The sequence below is a fragment of the Hippopotamus amphibius genome, chromosome 13, assembly GCF_030028045.1.
Source record: "Hippopotamus amphibius kiboko isolate mHipAmp2 chromosome 13, mHipAmp2.hap2, whole genome shotgun sequence".
In the NCBI taxonomy this organism is placed as follows: Eukaryota; Metazoa; Chordata; class Mammalia; order Artiodactyla; family Hippopotamidae; genus Hippopotamus; species Hippopotamus amphibius.
This window is the reverse complement of record NC_080198.1, coordinates 90807670-90824440: the sequence shown is the minus strand read 5'-3', so window position 1 is coordinate 90824440 and position 16771 is coordinate 90807670. Positions and strand designations below refer to the sequence as shown.

General features: G+C 50.0%; 1 protein-coding gene across 1 annotated transcript in view; it reads right to left on the bottom strand.

Annotated features, from left to right (window-relative positions):
- Positions 1-16771, bottom strand: part of C13H4orf50 (chromosome 13 C4orf50 homolog) — a 51457-nt gene that overhangs the window by 34140 nt on the left and 546 nt on the right. Inside the window, exons 2-6 of the mRNA XM_057704652.1 lie at positions 12240-12378; positions 8281-8874; positions 2282-2475; positions 2045-2121; positions 1094-1164 (exon numbers count right to left, since the gene is read on the bottom strand). Of these exons, the coding sequence (XP_057560635.1) occupies positions 1094-1164; positions 2045-2121; positions 2282-2475; positions 8281-8874; positions 12240-12378 (1075 nt within the window). The remainder of the gene's footprint in view (positions 1-1093; positions 1165-2044; positions 2122-2281; positions 2476-8280; positions 8875-12239; positions 12379-16771) is intronic.

Genomic DNA, 16771 nt, shown 5'->3' with positions numbered 1-16771 from the left:
ACCATCGTTCTGCTGCTCATTTCTATTTGGATTTTGTTCCAATACCCACGTTGACTTTGATTCAGTTCGACAAATACTTTCTGAGCACCTACTGTGTGGCAGGTCCTGTTCTGGGCTTGGGGACACAGCCAAGGGTAACACACACACAGACCCTTGACTCGAGGAAGTGACATCCAGTGGAGGACTTCCAAGAAGACGATGCTATACCCTGTTCATGCTACAAGTGACGAAATCAATACTCAGAGAGGGACAATACCTGTCCAAGGTCATACAGCACACACAGTGGGAAAACAGGACCCCAATTCAGGTCCCCGACCTTGATCTGGGCCTTCCCTTCCCCTTCCTGCCCCTCTGCTCAGTCTTGTCAACATTTCCTGCTTTTCAGCACTCGCAGGAGCATTTGCTTGTAACTATATGTGGCTTTAGTTTCAATATGTAATTATTTTGAAAGGTAAACAAAGATGAGGAAACGAGGAATACAGTGATATCCAGACACAAATATTACGAATGTGGTAGAATATATCCCTCTGGGTTTTTTCCGTGCACAGACATTTAAATTCTTTCCAAAGTCTGCTTCTACAAAATGTTGACTGTTGCTTTGTGCATTTTCCATGTGATGGTATTGAAGGATTATTTCTCCATAACTTCTTCTGCAGTGTGGTGTTTTAGGGCCTCCTAATAATCTCCGACATAACGAATGCCTTCACTTATCAAATCAGGTCCCTCTGATCAGACACTTAGGTTGTTTCCAATTTTTAATCAACTATAAACAGTGTTGAGGCACTTTTAATATGTGACAAATATTTAGAATAAAGGGGAATCGAGGTTTGGCTCATTCGTATTTATTTTATAAGTAATGGAACTGACCTTTTTTGTAAGACCACTGGCCATCTGTATTTCCTTTTAATGTTATGTGTATGTTCGTGGATTTTGCCTATGTTTCGTTTTTGGACATTATTGAAACTGTTTTAAAGCCTTACTCGCTGCAGGAGTGAGTGGCAAATGTGTAACAGGCACTTCTGCACAAGTGCAAGCTTTGAGCAAGAAGGGGCTGCCTGGACTCGGGAAACGATGAAAAGATTCTTATACTCGCCACCAGGGGTCGCTCTATGCACACCGCCGAGGCCGAGAAGCTGGCCTGAGCATCCAGCATTCCTGAGGCCGCTGTCACAGAAGCGGGTCTCAGCTCTGGGATGACAGCCTGACACTGACATGATAAGAGAGTGACTTGTAATCTCTTTATATGAGCCTCCTTGTTACCCCCTAGGCCAGGCCGCAGCCCCGGGGCTGTCCCCTGCTGTAGCAGGCATCACCCAAATTGCCTTCTGCTCCTGTGTCTGTCTCCCCTACAAGCTTTTGAAGAGCAGGATGGCCTCTCCAGACCCAGTGCCCCGCATGGTGCCTGGAACATATGCGACGCCCAGTGCATGCTTGCTTAAAAGCATTCGGACACATCTGCACACAAGTTTTGCTTATCTTGCAAACCAGAGTCCTCTTACATTTTCTTTCACCTGGACCCTGACCAGAAACCCCCTCCCCAAACTCCTCCCCAAGTTGGGAGTTTGTCCTCGCAATGGCCATTCCTTTGGGGACCTGCGCTCCAAGCAACTTGTTCTAGGAACTATAAACTGTGTGATCCTGGGTAAGGCAATGCGCCTGCTCTGTGGGGTTGGGGACAAAATCACTGATCCCTGTCTGGCAACCTCCCAGCATGGAGGAGATCCTGTTTGGGAAAGTGCTTTGTAAATATGAATCAAATAAAATATCTTCTCATAAAGATCACCTTCACCACAATTCACACCGTGACGCACTTCCGCTGTAATCAAGGAGCCGGTTTGAGCTGGAGGCACCCTAATAATTTGTGAGGATTTTCCGTATGATACACACTTCCCTGGGGCTAGGCATCCCTCTGGTATCCCAATTTCTTATACTTCACTTTCCACCTCACTTCCCAGGTGGTGCCTCTGGCTGGAAGTTTCCATTTCCCAAGGGCAATGGAACCAATATCTTCTTTTGGCCCTTTATTCACTGAGTCACTGCTCACCAAGCGTTCCACAGCCTGTGGCCAGGGGCTGGGATTTAGGGCTGAATCGGACCCTGTTGGTGATGACGAAGGCGCAGCTATGGGGGCGGTAGGCAGCCAGACCTGGCACGGTGAGAATTAGGGTCACCAGAGGTGGGTTATGTCATGATGGGGCCACCAAGGAGGGAATGTGCTGATGTGAAGTCAGGAAAGGAAGTGACATTCTCAACAAATGGAGAGAAAGAAGCAGGGGTTTACAGAGGGGCCGTGGGGAGCAGGCGGTAGAAACCTGTAGACACAGGGAAAGTGAGCAGACTGGAGGAGTCTGGCACTTTTAGGGGGCTGCGGGAGCTCAGGGTGGCCGGGCAGGGCAGGAGGAAGGGGTGGGCAGTGAGCCTGGAGTAGGCAGCTGGAGCAGTAGGGGTCTTGAATGCCGTGGTCAGGAAGTGGAACTGGATCCCAAGGTGATGGAGCCATGGGGGGCCTATGAAAGGAGATCATTTGGGGGTCACACGGATACCCAGAGAAAGGCGCTGAAGATCTGCTGTGGCTCTTAACCCCTCTGGGCCCCACCCCTTTGGAAATGCACTATCAGCCTTGGGAAGTCACGCAGGCATGCGACACTCTCAGAACTCTGTTATTTCATACATGCACAGCCACAGCCACGGGCCACACCAAGACGCAGAGGGACACCACCTGGCTTCACAGTGTTGTCATCCATAGATTCCAGCATTTTAATTTAAAAAATTGCAGGCCGTGCTGCCCCACGAGCTGGTTGACTAGCTGGCACTTCCCATCTCCCCAGCGCCCTCTCTGGAGGCTTTCTTCCTCTCAAGGTGGCCCTTTTCGACTCCAAGGTGCTCAGAGTCAAGGCTGTCAGTGCTTTCTGAGAGTAGAAGAGTCTGGAAGACTCTGACATACCCCGTGGCCCTGGGTCCATTCCCTATTCCAAACACCAAGGTCCCCAACAGTGACCCACAGACTGTCAGGCCCCTTCCCCCTTCCTCTGTCTGCACCCTCTTTCCCCAGGTGGTCTTGTCATCCTGTGCTGGCAGGGGTCTTTTTTACTTCCCAGCCCAGCTACTAAGCTCAGTCCTAAGTACACCTCATTGTACAGCACCCGTTAAATGTTGATCACAGACCCACTGACCAGTAGTTACTGGAGGAGCAGTGCGTGGCACTCTCCAGCGCATCTTGGGGTCTGCCTTCCAGGGCGCAAATCCTGCCCCACCACTTAATACTTAATACCTGTAGGACCCTGGGAGTCTCCGTGCCTCCACTTCCTCATCTGTAAAATGGGGATAAAATAGTACCTCCCTTGAAGGTCACTGAGGGACAAAATGAGTGGAAAACTGATGTAGAGCACCAGAGACGGCACCTGGTGCAAAGACTCCCCAGTAAATACAGGGATCATTTTGTACCCGCATGAAGCCAGCAAAGAAGCACATCAAGGAACTAGAACTGACAGTTCTACTGTCTCATGGGACCTCATAACGGTGCATCCAGAAGAGTCCTTGTTGTAGGTTAAATTTTGTCCCCCCAAACTTCCTAAGTTGACGTCCTAACCCCCAGGACCTCAGAACATGACCTGATTTGGAAATAGAGCCATTGCATACATAATTAATTAAGTTAAGCTGGGGTCATTAGGGTGGGCCCTGATCCAATATGACTGGGTCCTTATAAAAAGCAGACATTTGGATGCAGAAATGCAAAAAAGGAAGACGATGAGACACAGGGAGAAGACGGCCGCCCACAAGCCAAGGAGAGAGGCCTGGAACGGATCTTCGTTCACAGGCCTCGGAAAGAACGACCCTGCCGATACCTCGATCTCGGACTTCCAGCCTCCAGGACTGTTGTTGAAACCACAGTTTGTGGTCTTCGCTAGAGCAGCCCCAGGAAACTCTCAGAGCATCTACATCTCCATTTGCTCAATAAGGAAATTGAGGCACGGAAGTAAAGTGACTTGCAAGGCTCTCAGGGCTCCTAGAAGGCAGGGCCAGGCTCCAGGCCCACCAGGTGGGGGCACTCAGCTCTACTTGCCTCCATCTGGGAGAACTGCTAATGTCTGGCAGGAGCAAGAAGCTGGTCACCCTGGTGCCAAGGCCCCTCAGAGGGATCACCAGCAGGGGGACAGAAGCCCACTTCCCGGAAGTGAGAGCAAGCCATGCGAGAAATGCACAAACCACGATGAAATGAACACCCACAGCCAAAGCACGCCCTTGCTAATAACACTCTCCCAGCCCAGCTGCTCACAGCCTCCCATTTTAGACTGCTGAAAGCCAGGATGGGTGACCATCCCACGACACTCTATGCTGAAATGGTACCTGACATTTGTTCCATCTTTAAAGGGCTCTTGCATTCCACCTCCCATGGGCTCTTCACTCTGACACACTCAGAAGCAGCAAGTGCTGCTACCCATTCCCCCAGAGGAATCCACAGGGGCTAAAGGATGTCCTAAGTTCACAAGGTCATAGATGGTCAGAAACCCAGATCATCAGAGCTTCACAGGCTGAAAGGGACCTGAACCCTCACCCCCACCCCCCGGGGCACCAATAGTAGAGACTTGACTGTACCTTTCTCCCTCTGTCCTTGCACTTGATAAATATTTACCAAGCTCCATGTGAAATGCCAAGTGCTGTGCTGGAGCTGGGGTTGCAACAGAAACAGAGAGGACAGTGCCTGACCTGAAGGATGCTGAATGCGGGGAAGGAAGCAGGGAGTAAAGGAGGGCTGGTGACAAGTAAGGTGAAAAAGAAGGTGGGGTAGGGATGGGAGTGACATGGGGCACCTCTCACAGGGTGGGGGGCTGGGGTCCTTGCATTTGCACAACCACAGAGGGTGACACAGGTCCAGATGTATTCATATTCTGTTGCCATGCCAACCTCCCTGCACTGGGGTCTTTCTGGGATGGCTACCAAAGCAGCCTGAGGCCCCCTGCCTTCAGCAGCTCACTCTGTGGTTCATGGGCACTTGCCCCAGGGAGGCTGGGCCTGGCGTTGAGGACTCTGTGCCATCAGGACCTTAAGCCCAGGCCCTGGAAGGCCAGGAGAGGAAACACTACCTGCAGGAGGCTGAGGAGGAGGAGGTAAGGCCAGAGCCATCACTGGCCACATGACTGCATGTTTGTGGACTGAATTGTGTCTCCTAAATGATATGTTCAAGTCCTAACAGCACACCCCCCCCCCCACACACACACACCAGTACCTGTGACTGTGACCTTATTTGGAAATAGGGTCTCTGCAGATGTAAATTAAGATGAGGTCATCCTGGAGCAGGCTGGGCCTCGCCCACCTCACCTGCCTCTGCAGGCTGACCTCTGACCTCCGAAACCAGGCAGAGGTTCTCAGCCGTTTGGCCAGGAGACCCACACCAGGGGACGGCCCTGCCCAGAAAGCCACTGCAGTGCTCTCTGTCCCCCTTGGCCCACAGGCCACTGTGATGGGGGAGCTGGTGACCACAGGCCCCGTCCGCTGCAGGGCCCCGACAGCCTGTGTTTCTACCAGCACCTCCCGCAGATCAGAGGAGACAAATCGCAGTCACATTTAACCAACTCCAGTCAAGGATAAGCCCTCAGGACAAAAAAATAAAAAGAGAAGAAAGAGGAAACTATCATGTAAGCAGTGCAGGTGATTCCATCCAACCTTCCACGGGATGATTCAAGCCCTGGAAGAGGTGAAGGTGAAGATGATGATGGTGACAGTTACAATGAAGTAGCAGAATCTAAGTCTTTCTGGGTACCAGGCACTGTGCGAAGGGCCTTCCCTGTACTTTCTCATTTCATCCTCAGGATCACAACTCAAAGCAGGTCTTAGTATCATTCCCATTTCACAGTTGGGAACACTGAGGCACAGAAAGGTTTAGTAACCTGTCCAAAGGTATCACAGCTGGTAAGAGGCAGACCTGAGCTGGAATCATGGCTGCAATTCCACTTGGGGTCCCGCCTGCCACTTAAAGCACTAGCATCTCACCCCAGTGTGTATGGCTCCTGTGTTTAAGGACCAGCATCTTCTATCCCACAGGCCCCTGCTTCCTCGGCTACTCATCTGATGACAGGCTGGCTTCACCTGAGGCTAGAAGCAGACCTGGCTGGGGACCACACTTTATGGGCAGTTTAGGGAACTTTCGAGAGATTTTTGACTATGCACAGCAGCCTTCAGCAAAGTCTTGAGAGCATGGGCCCCCTGTGAGATGCAGTTCTCCTCAGGCATTGGGACTTTTAAATGATAAGGCATGAAACATTGAGAAGGTCACAGATGCATGTCAACAAGAGGCTTATAGCTGATGGCACAAAGCTACTGAACGCAGCCACTGACACTGCCCCAAACTCCTCAAGAACCAACTCTGGCCCCAGCGTCTTAAGGTAAGGACAGCATCTTGGAGTCACAGCCTGGATCTGGCCTGTGTCCCCTTGCTGGCCCTAATGCTTTGAAGCTGCATGCCTGTGGTCAAGTCACTTAACCTTCTGAGTCTCAGTTTCTCCATCTAGTCAGTGGGATAATAGCACCTGGCTTGCAAGGCTGTTCTAAAGATTAAATAAGAGAACACAAGATATACAAAATATTAGCAGGCATCTCTCAGATATTTTAGGTATTCACCCTTTTCCTTAGATAAGAAAAGAGCAGCAGTGCATGGGAAGACAGAAGGATTAGGAGAATAAGGAATGAAGCAAACAGCCTAAATTAAAATTTTACCTTTAGGAAAATTACAGAAAGGATTCTAAATGACAATTTCCATCTCTTCACAATTTATTTTCCGAAATTACAACAAGGTGCCAATATTAAAGGTACACTGTATTCCTTTTATCTGATGAATATAATGGAAGAAGAAGGAACAGGACACGCAGAAGTGACATGAATAGGATAAAGTACTGCAAAGATAAACTATGACCACAGATATACTCATTATTAAAATGATCTAGGCAGGATACTTCATTATCCTGAGAAAACTAAAGTTCCAGTAAATTTGCAATAAGTTGTCCAGGTGCAAAGATAAATTTGACTTTTTTTTAATGAGTAATCTTCTTTGGGCTAAAGTTGCACTCTGATTTTTCCTTAAATGCAAGTTAACCCAGTGGGGTCTTGATCCCTTGGGTGGAGCTGAGTTAACTTTCCCTTCACAGGGAGGCAGCCTGGTATGGGAGAAACAAAGCACTCTGGTCTCACATCCAATTTGGATCAAATTCCGGTTCTGCCTCTTCCGAGCTGTGTGACAACAGATCAGTGCACTGCCTCTCTGAGCCTCAGCCTCCTCCTCTGTGGAGTGGGGACATGAATAGTACCTGCTTCACAGTTTTATGAGCATTAAATGATGCCTTTGAAAACACTGTAGGGTGCTAAGCACATGGCAGGAGCATATTATATGTAAGTTTTTGTTCTTCAGTCAGTTAGATAATAATATATGTGCCCAGCCTGCCCTCAGCTCCAGAGCTTAAGAAACATGCTCAGGTCACACAGCTAGTAAATAGGAGAACCAGACAGGGGCCCAACTGTGTGTTCTCTACTGCACAGTCCTGAAGGCCTCCTGTGTGCTGCTGCTGCGGCAGCCGCTACAGAACCCATCTGACCTGAACCTGCCCTCCAGGGGCTCACAGTCTAAAGAAGGAGAAATGAAGATGCACGTACAGCACCACCATGCTGGGAACCGCGGTCACCTTCGGAGCTGTGAGGGAGGTGGGAAAAGGTGATTGCTTTCCCAGGGAGGGTATGGATCAGTGAGGAAGTCACGAGCACGTGACAGTTAATGCCACACTGCACGTGGAGAAGCGTACCCAGCACGGGGCCTGGCACAGGCAGGGACCTGTTCAATGTCAGATAGATGCATGAACAGGAGGAAACAGACCATGAGAGATGAAGGGCAGCTGGTTGGCTGCCTGGAGAGTGGTTGCATGGAGGGATGGACAAGAAGATGGTTGGGTGAAAGAGATGATGGAGTGTGGGTGGATGGGTAAACAAGAGGGTGGGTGAGTGGGTGGACAGGTGGACGAGGGCTGAGCAGGTGGACAGATGGTGGTGAGGTGGCTGCGTTGGTGAATGGGTGAGTGAAGTTGTATGGGTGGATGGGTAACACCAGGTGGGTAGATGGGTGGGTGGCTGGTTGAGTGGATGGAATGAAGGATGGATGGACAGCGCTGGTGGGTTGGAGAGCTGGATGAAGAGGAAGACTGGGGAATGAAGGAGTCCGTGACTTGACCAAGTGGCTGGACCAGAAAATTAAAGAAAAGCAGAAAGTCACTTGTGCCCTGGGTTGCGGCCACTTACCAGGTTACAGTGACCAGCAGGGGCCGTGCTGAGCGCTCTCTCCCCGGGCGCCTGGGCTCCCAGCTCCTCTCGTAGGCTCCTGTTTTGCTGGGCGAGCTCCTCCACTTGGCCCTGCAGGCCGATCTCCGACAGCTTCAGCCCATAGATGCAGCAGCGCAGCTCCTCCAGCTGCCCGCGGAGCCTCCGCTCGGTGGCGCGCTGCTCCCGCAGCCGGCGCGCAGCCTGGTCCCGCTCGCGCTCGCCGCGCTCGGCCCTGGCCCGCAGCGCGCGCACCTCCGCGGCCTCCTCCGGGGCGCCCCTGGGACTGGCCGGGCCCGGGAGTCGGGGGCCGCCCGGGGTCGGGACATCCAGCTCGGCCAGCAGGAGGCCCGCAGCGCGACACAGGCGCCGCACGTCCAGCTCCAGCCGCTGTACCTGCGCCCGCAGGACGCGCTCCTGCTCGCGCACCAGGCGCAGCTGGCGCCGCTGGATCCGCCGGCCGCGCTCCAGGGCCGCCGCCTGCCGCCCCAGCGCCTCGTCCTTGCGCCGCAGCCGCTCCCGCAGCCGCCGCAGCCTCCACCGCTGCCGCCGTGCCGCGCGCTCCTTCTCCCGAACCTACGGGTTGGCGGTGGAGGAGGGCGTCAGGAAGGCGGCCCGGGGCACACCGTCACTCGCACTGAGCATGTCTTTATTTGAAACGTCGATGTTTTGTTGTTCGGCGTGCTTTTCCTTTTTGCATTAAAACATTGCTTCAAAATATTATTTATCACGATGACTGTTTTTTGGCGCCCCTTTAATTTTGCCCGGGAGGCGAGTGCACCTCCCCCTAGTGGGGGCCCTGCACACCCGTGAGCTCCCCGAGTCCTTGAAAGGAAACTGTGCAGCGGGCAGGATGGGGATGGGCTGGTGCCCACTGGGAGGGCCAGTGGTTCCGACACGGAATACCCCCACACCAGTTTGTAAAGAGCTGCCACCTGGAACCCCCTGAGCGTCCCCATTTCCCCACTTGCAGAACTTCCAGACCTCTCCATTTCCCAGTGCCTAAACGGTTAATGCCTGGCCCAGTAAGGATCAGCTGACCATGACTTCTGGCTGCTGAGACAGGACCACCAGTGTCACAGCAGCTGCTCCTTACTGTGAATATGCCCGGTGGAGCTACTCAGAAGTGACCTGCATAATGTCACATGACTAAAAGTCACTGAACCTCCACCTATTTGACTCAAGGCCTTTTCTTGTTCCGCTCGGACCCCTGCCTGTCCAGGGATCACATCTCCCTGTTCTTAAACCTTGCCCTCCCCCCACCCATGAGCTGTAGCCTGGACTGGGGTGACCCACGCATTGCAAAAATGGGCATCCTTGCCTAATTTTCAGAATTAGTTTATGCAAATGGGTAGAACTGCCTTCACATTAAGTGCTTTCAACTGCTAGTGCCTGCTGCTGAGACTCAGACACAGCCCCAAGAGCTTGCAGAAGACAAAACAAACAAGCAAGAGCAAATGTGAAAGAGGAAACTTGGGAACAGTTCGGCAGGCTTTGCTTGACAGCATGTATTGGGGAGAACTGGGGCAGATAAAATTGAAGTTAGATTCCCTGCAAGGAAAAGTCCCCTGGTTCTCCCAATGGTGTGAATCCTGTAATCAGTGATGCTCAGGGCATGTGCCCCATCACCTGGATGGGTCTACCTTTATCACCTTTGAGAATGACCACGGCTCACCCCAGAAATGAGGCAGCTCTGTATGTAATTGACTAGTGCAAATACTGACAACAATAGGGCAAATTTCCATTTGGCAAATATCAGGTACAAAGGTCAGTGTTCTTGCACTCCTGCAAAATATGCTCTGAAATGCAGATAGTTTGGGGAGAGATTGAGGGTTAGTGTCTGGGCTGGGTTGAAGCTGGGCCAAGTGATCTCCGAGAGGCCCTGAGCCAGCCCCCTCACCACTCTAAACTTTCACCCTTCATCCAGAAATGGGTTTTTTTTGACAGGGCATTCCCAGAAGAACCCAGATTACAGGAGAATTCAATAAACAAGGCGTGTGGGCCACAAAGCTGTAGGTCCTGCTGTGCCCTGAGCTCACTGACAGCATTTCCCTTGCTGGTCACCCTCATCCTCTGTCTCCCCATCACTCTAGGACCCTCTGGTGATTGCAGGACTGTGTCTATTTACCTGGGAAACTCTTATATACATTTATATAAGGCATGACTCAAAAAATATTTATTACAGGATTTTCCATGGAGAGATTACATTCTTAATGGTGGGATCCCACATCACACCACTATATCTCAGGTTAAAAACTCTCAGATGCCAATGATGATGTGCTGTGAACCAAGGAGGATGAACTCAACTTTCTGCACCTGAAGTTGAATGTAAAGGGGAAAAGTGGCACTTGCATGTCTCCCTGGCATCTCTGAGACTAATTTCAATTTAATTGAACTGCTTACCTTTCCACGCTTCACTTCTATTTCAGTTAAAAGCTAATCAATCTGGTGTTTTTCAAACTTTGGGGACTACTTCCCACAGTACAAAATACATTTTAAGAACATGCCTCATTATACACATGCACGAGTTGACAAGTGAAAGAGAAGTTTCACGAAACAGCAGCCCCCTTCGTACATGTGATGCCCTTTCCTAGTCAATTTCTTTTTTAAGTGGTTGTGAGTTACAGAATCGATTTTAGAACCCACTGACCAGAGTCAACCTGCAATTTGACAATCGCTCTGCTGCCCCGTGAGTAGCCATTTACTGAAACTGATAATTTTCGGGATCTTTGGGTCTCTGCCTGCCACGTCGCTGCCCTCCAGCCCTGGTCATCTCTCCCATCTCTCCTGGAATATTTCAACATCCAATATTTCAATAAAGACTAGTAATTACGAAAGCAGCCAGAGCTATTTAATTTAAAAATGTCTTCTGTTGTAAGTGTTTTACAAGTAGTAACTCCCTTAACCCACACAACAATTTAAGGGGATTGGTACTATATCATTCCCATTTCACAGATGAGGAAACGGAGCCCCAAAGAGTTTATGTCACCTGGCCTAGGTCACACAGCTCTTGAATGGCAGAGCCAGAGTTTGGCTCCAGGCATCTGCCTCCAGAGCCTACCCCCTTAACCACCCACCCCTCCTCTAATCACGCTCTAACTTGCCCCCTGCCTCTGCCATCTCTCTCTCCCATGCAATTAGGGTGATGTCCCCCAAACCCTGACTCTGAGCCTCTCCTGCTAAGGTCCTCCTAAGTCCTGCTCCCACTTCCCTTCAGAATTCGGTTCATGCCATGACCCTGGCACTCTGTCCCCCTGGAACCCTCCTGTCTCACCAACTCCCTCTCCCCACCACACCCTCCGCCCTGGTCCTGCTATGCTCTTCCACACCTCCAGGCCTTGTCCACGCTCTTACCCACCCTCGCGTGCCCTTCCCGAAAGACCCAACTCACACGGCCCAATCTATAGCCTGCCCTTCCCCCACAAGCACACGCACACTGTGCCCTCACATTCCCCATGGCTCCCAGCAACCAGTTTTGGAGTTACTTGTTTTCCATCCGTGTCCCCATCCACAAGCCAGCTCCTGAGGGCAGAGACCCTGCCTCAGTCCTCTCCTTGTCCTTCGGCCAGAGCTGGCTTCCCTGATGCCAGGCATCAAATTCGCAAAAACAAACCTCAGGCCAGAGCTCCCAGCAAGTGCACAGCCCCCACAGACCGCCTAGTGGATCCCAGTCAGAGCCCTGTGAGGTGGGCAGGGCAGAATGGGAGCCCCATTTTACAGATAGGACAGCCGAGGCCCAGGGAGGCCACGTGACCCTGCCCAGGTCCAGCGGCCCCTGCCTGCACTGTTAGGATTGGGACCTCTCTCCTCCCTCCTGGCTGGGCTCTCCAGGTCCACCCCACTGTCTATGGTCAGGGGCAGCTACTGCCACGTCCAAACCTATGAGGTGACTCTGCTGGGTCAAGAAACAAGTACTGGAAAGAAGGAGGAAGGCCTGGTACCTGGTGGGCAAGCTCCCCCTGCAGCACCTCCAGCTGCTCCTGGGCCTGGAGAGAGGCGCTTCTCTCCTGGAACACGCGAGTGCTGAGCTGGTCCACCTTCTGGAGGAGTCTCCTCTCAGACAGCTCCAGCTCCTGGATTCTGTGCATTGAAGCAGCAAAGCACTTACTCAGGATGCAGTAAGCATGGCCTAAGGTTTTCACAGACACCAGGATCATCTTTTTTTTTTCTTCTGTTATTTGGCCAATTTGATATTCTGACAAAATGACATTTTGTAAAACATTCACACCTGTCTTTTTCAAGATCATCTAAAATACTTCAGAGACCTCTTTTGAATAATAAGGCACCAGGAATCTTAACAATGTTCTCATCCCTCAACTAGTAATCCCCAGCTCAGGTCATACCAGTGAAGAAGGACTGAGCCCAATCCAAACATCTGCATTGTCTCAATTAATCCTCATCTCATTAGCCTGCAGGTGAGTTCCCTTCCCCCTTCTTCACACATGAGGAAACTGAGGATCAGAGAGGCCAGGCAACTTGCCCAAGGTCACACAGCATTATAGAGTCCAGGCTGCATGACTCCCAAACTCACGTTTTAACCCTGTGCTCTGTTGCCTCCCATTTAAGCTAAATTATTGCAAATCTCTTCTAAGGAAATGACTGAAATGCAGGAAGAAGGTTTCTTCAATTTAAAAAATTAATCTCTGAATTACTTACAAAAGTGAGAGGTTGGAAATGACCTAATAGTTATGGACAGTTACGCCACCTGAAGTCTTCGGCACTTTAGGAAGTGCTGAAGTTGTGTCATAAGCAAAGTAATACCCAGGCTGGAAGTGAGCCCTGACCTCAGCTATATAGACAGGAGGAGCACATGTGAATGAGGGGAAACCAGAGAGAATGTCTACCTACTGGTCCCCTCAGGAGAGGAGGAGCCACATAGACTCACTTGTCTGTCTCCTGCTCATCCCTAGTATCCAAGACCCCTTCATGTGCCAACCTTACTTCTATAATAGAACACCATGAAACGCGTGGAAGGTACATTCTCAGCCTACGTGGACAAGCTCTGCACATCCTCACTCCTTTTACCAGCTCCACACAGGTGAGCTGCTCATCCAAGAGACTCTGCTTCCCTGGGTGAGGACTTAGCTTTGCCTCCTGGCTCTGCCACTTACCAGCCATGAGGACTTAACTGGGCCCATTCATCAACCACTATGACCCTCAGTATCTTCATCTGTAAAACAGAGGTAATTGCACTTTGCTCAGAGAGTTATTGTGAAGATTAAAGTGAGGCACTATTACTGATGATAAGGCCAAGAGTCCCCTTTCCTGCTCTAGTTTTGAGGCCCTTGGTGATGGTCTCTAAAGTGACAGAAGGGAGGTGCCCTCTTTTGTAGATTAAAATCAAGTTCCTTCCAAAATGAACCAGAGGAATGGCCTCAGGTTAATCAGTCAGAGGCCTGGGCGGAGTACTTCTGATTGATTATAAAATGTGGTAATATCTGAATGGGAAAAGAAAACCCTAACATTTTAGTTTTTGAGACCAATCTGAAACATCAAATCTGAGATAATATTTAATTCTGGTATTATCCCTATATTTTAAGCAGAAAATGACTAATTTCACTGTGGCAGACGGAATAGCGGCCCCCAAATATTTCCAGGCCCTGCTCCCTGAAACCTACAAATGTTACCTCAAGATGCAAAAGAGACTGTAGATGTGATTAAGTTAAGGATCTTGAGATGGACAGAATACCTTGGATTATCTGGGTGGGCCTAACTGCAATTACAATTGTCCTCATGACAGGGAAGCAGAAGGTGAGGCCTGTGACCACTGACGCAAGATGCTACGCTGCTGGCTTGAAGATGGGGAGGGGCCAGAAGCCAAGGAATTCAGCTATAGATGCTGGAAAAGGCACACAGATTTCCCCTTCGGCCTCTGGAGAGAGCACAGCCCTACGGACACCATGACCGCAGCCCAGTGAGACTGCCTTGGACTTCTGCCTCCAGAACTGAAAGACAATGAATGTGTGCTGTTTGAAGGCAGCACCTTTGTACTAATTTGTTTTAGCAGCTGTAGAAGACATATACACTCACAAATAGGAACTAGACAATGAAGTACCATTTTTCACTGATTAATGACAAGTTAAAATATATATATATTACAATGTAGAGTTGCAAAGAGTGTTATGACAGTGGGGAACTCCAGCAGGGAATGTTCACCAGGATAAACTTGGCAGGCTGCCTGGGTCATCTCAGGGCCCCCATGTGGCTGGGTGTGTGACCACGCAAAAGTTACTTAAGCCAGCACCTTGATTTCCCCATCTAGAAATTGAGGATACCACTATAACTTCATTTTTAGTAATTTTTTTTTTTTAAGGATTAAGTCTGTTAATACGTGTCAAGCATGGAAATAGTGCCTGGCCCAGAGCAAGCACTCAACAAGTGTTCAGCTATTATTAATTCTGTTGCATTTAGATTGGAAGTGAGTTTACCACAATGATAGTGTGATGGAGGTAGGGTTCTCGTTCTCAAATTTCTAACAATGCGGTTGCATTAGTTTTGCAATAAATACTTTTAAATATTAACTCTTTAATTTGAAGTGAAATCTAACATACACTATCAACCTTTTACTATAACCTACCTAGAGCAAACCCATGGTGAAATTAGCCTGAAATCTATATCCACACTTGTGCATTCAGACCCTGGTTTCAGCTCTTAGTGACCCTGAGTAATGTATTTCATCCTCTGAGCCTCAGTTTCCTCATCTGGAAAAGGGGATCATATCACTCAATGTGTCACAGGGTTCAAGCAAGCAGTGACAGAGGCACTGTGGGAGGGCCAGCACTGCACCCTGCACCACAGGCTCCTGGTAAGCCTTAACTCTTTTTTCTCCCAACCCCCGTCACAGATCTGGCCTCCCCTTCTGAGGCCCTGCTTCTGCAGGATGGTGCGTCCCACCTTCAGAGAACTGAGGACACAGCCCACATTTCCCCAGGACACCGCCTCCAGGGGGCCCTCCTCTCCGTCACTCATGGTGCCTCCAGGCTGCCTGTCTCTCCCTCACACAGAGGGGTCTCCTCTGGCAGGGGTTTCCCACCCATCTTTCCCAAGCCTGGTGACCTTCTGGTTTTCACTGCCACGTACAACCATGTGTGGGTTATACTTCTATCTCTCTAGGGCGGGGGCCCTGCCTTTCCAGCTCTCAACCCCTAGAACTCACATTTTGGGCCGAATACGTTCCCGCAAATTCACATGTTGCAGTTAGCTAGCCCCAGCACCTTGGAATGTGCCCATACTTGGAGGTAGCGTTTTTAAAGAGGTTATTTAGTTAAAACGAGGTCATTAGGGTGGACCCTGATCCACTCTGACTGGTGTCCTTACAAGAAGAGGAGACTAGGACACAGACATACACAGAAGGGAGACCACGGGAAGACACAGAGAGAAGGCAGACATCGTCGAGCCAAGGAGAGAGGTCTCAGAAGGAACCAACCCTGTCCACATTTTTACTTCCAGACTCCAGGACTATGAGAAAATAAACATTGATTACTTAAGCCCCCCAGTCTGTGGTGCTTTGTTACGGCAGCCCCAGCAGACTCATGCAACAGTATGTGACTCCTGAGGGCTAAGCGCATGTTGTAGAATGAGTGAATGAATGAATGAAGAAATGAATGAGTGAATGGATGAATGAATGAATGAGTGGATGAATGAGGCAGTGAATGAGTGAATAAATGAATAAATGATGAATGAGTGAATAAAAGAATGAATGAGTGAATGAATGAATGAGTAAGTGAATGGATGAATGAGTGAATGATTGGATGAATGAGTGAGTGAATGAATGAGAGAATGGACAATCACATAGACTGATACACAGGGTGACAAAATAATCTTTCTGATATGTGAATTTCTTCATGTGAAAAGTTTTACAAAGAGGAGAAAAAGTAAAGATCATGTAAAAACACATTTAATGACTTGTCTTTACTAAAATGAAGGAAAATACACAAAACATGGTGAAGTCCCAGACGAATTTAAGACACTTGGCGGCTGGGATATCGGTAAGCCTGTCAGACCCCACCATAGCCGTACTGCATTTCCATGCTGGGTTTTTCCTTTGAGAGGTATGCAAGGCCCCACCTCATTCTGCTGGCCTAGATATCCAAAAAGAGCATGGGCTTCAGAGAAAGACCTGGACTCAAATGCCCCACCTCTGGACCATGTCGGTTCCATCAATAAAATAGAGCCCACACCAGGAGGTTCAGCAGCGAGAAGCAAACAAACATAGGGAATGTGCTACAAAGACGATGGAAGAGATGAAAGCCCACACAGAGATGACAGGCAGCCCGGAGGTTAGCAGCTGCTGGGAGCCACGTCTGCCCCTGGGGCTGGAGGCACAGACCGGGAGAAGGTGGTGACACTGGGGCCCAGGAGCACAACCACAGAGGAAGCCGAAAGCATGACTGAATGGCAGGCATAGTCAGAGATGTCACTCAGAGCAGAAGAGAAGGGGAGAAAAGCCTGGCTTCTCCCTTCCTCCTCCCTT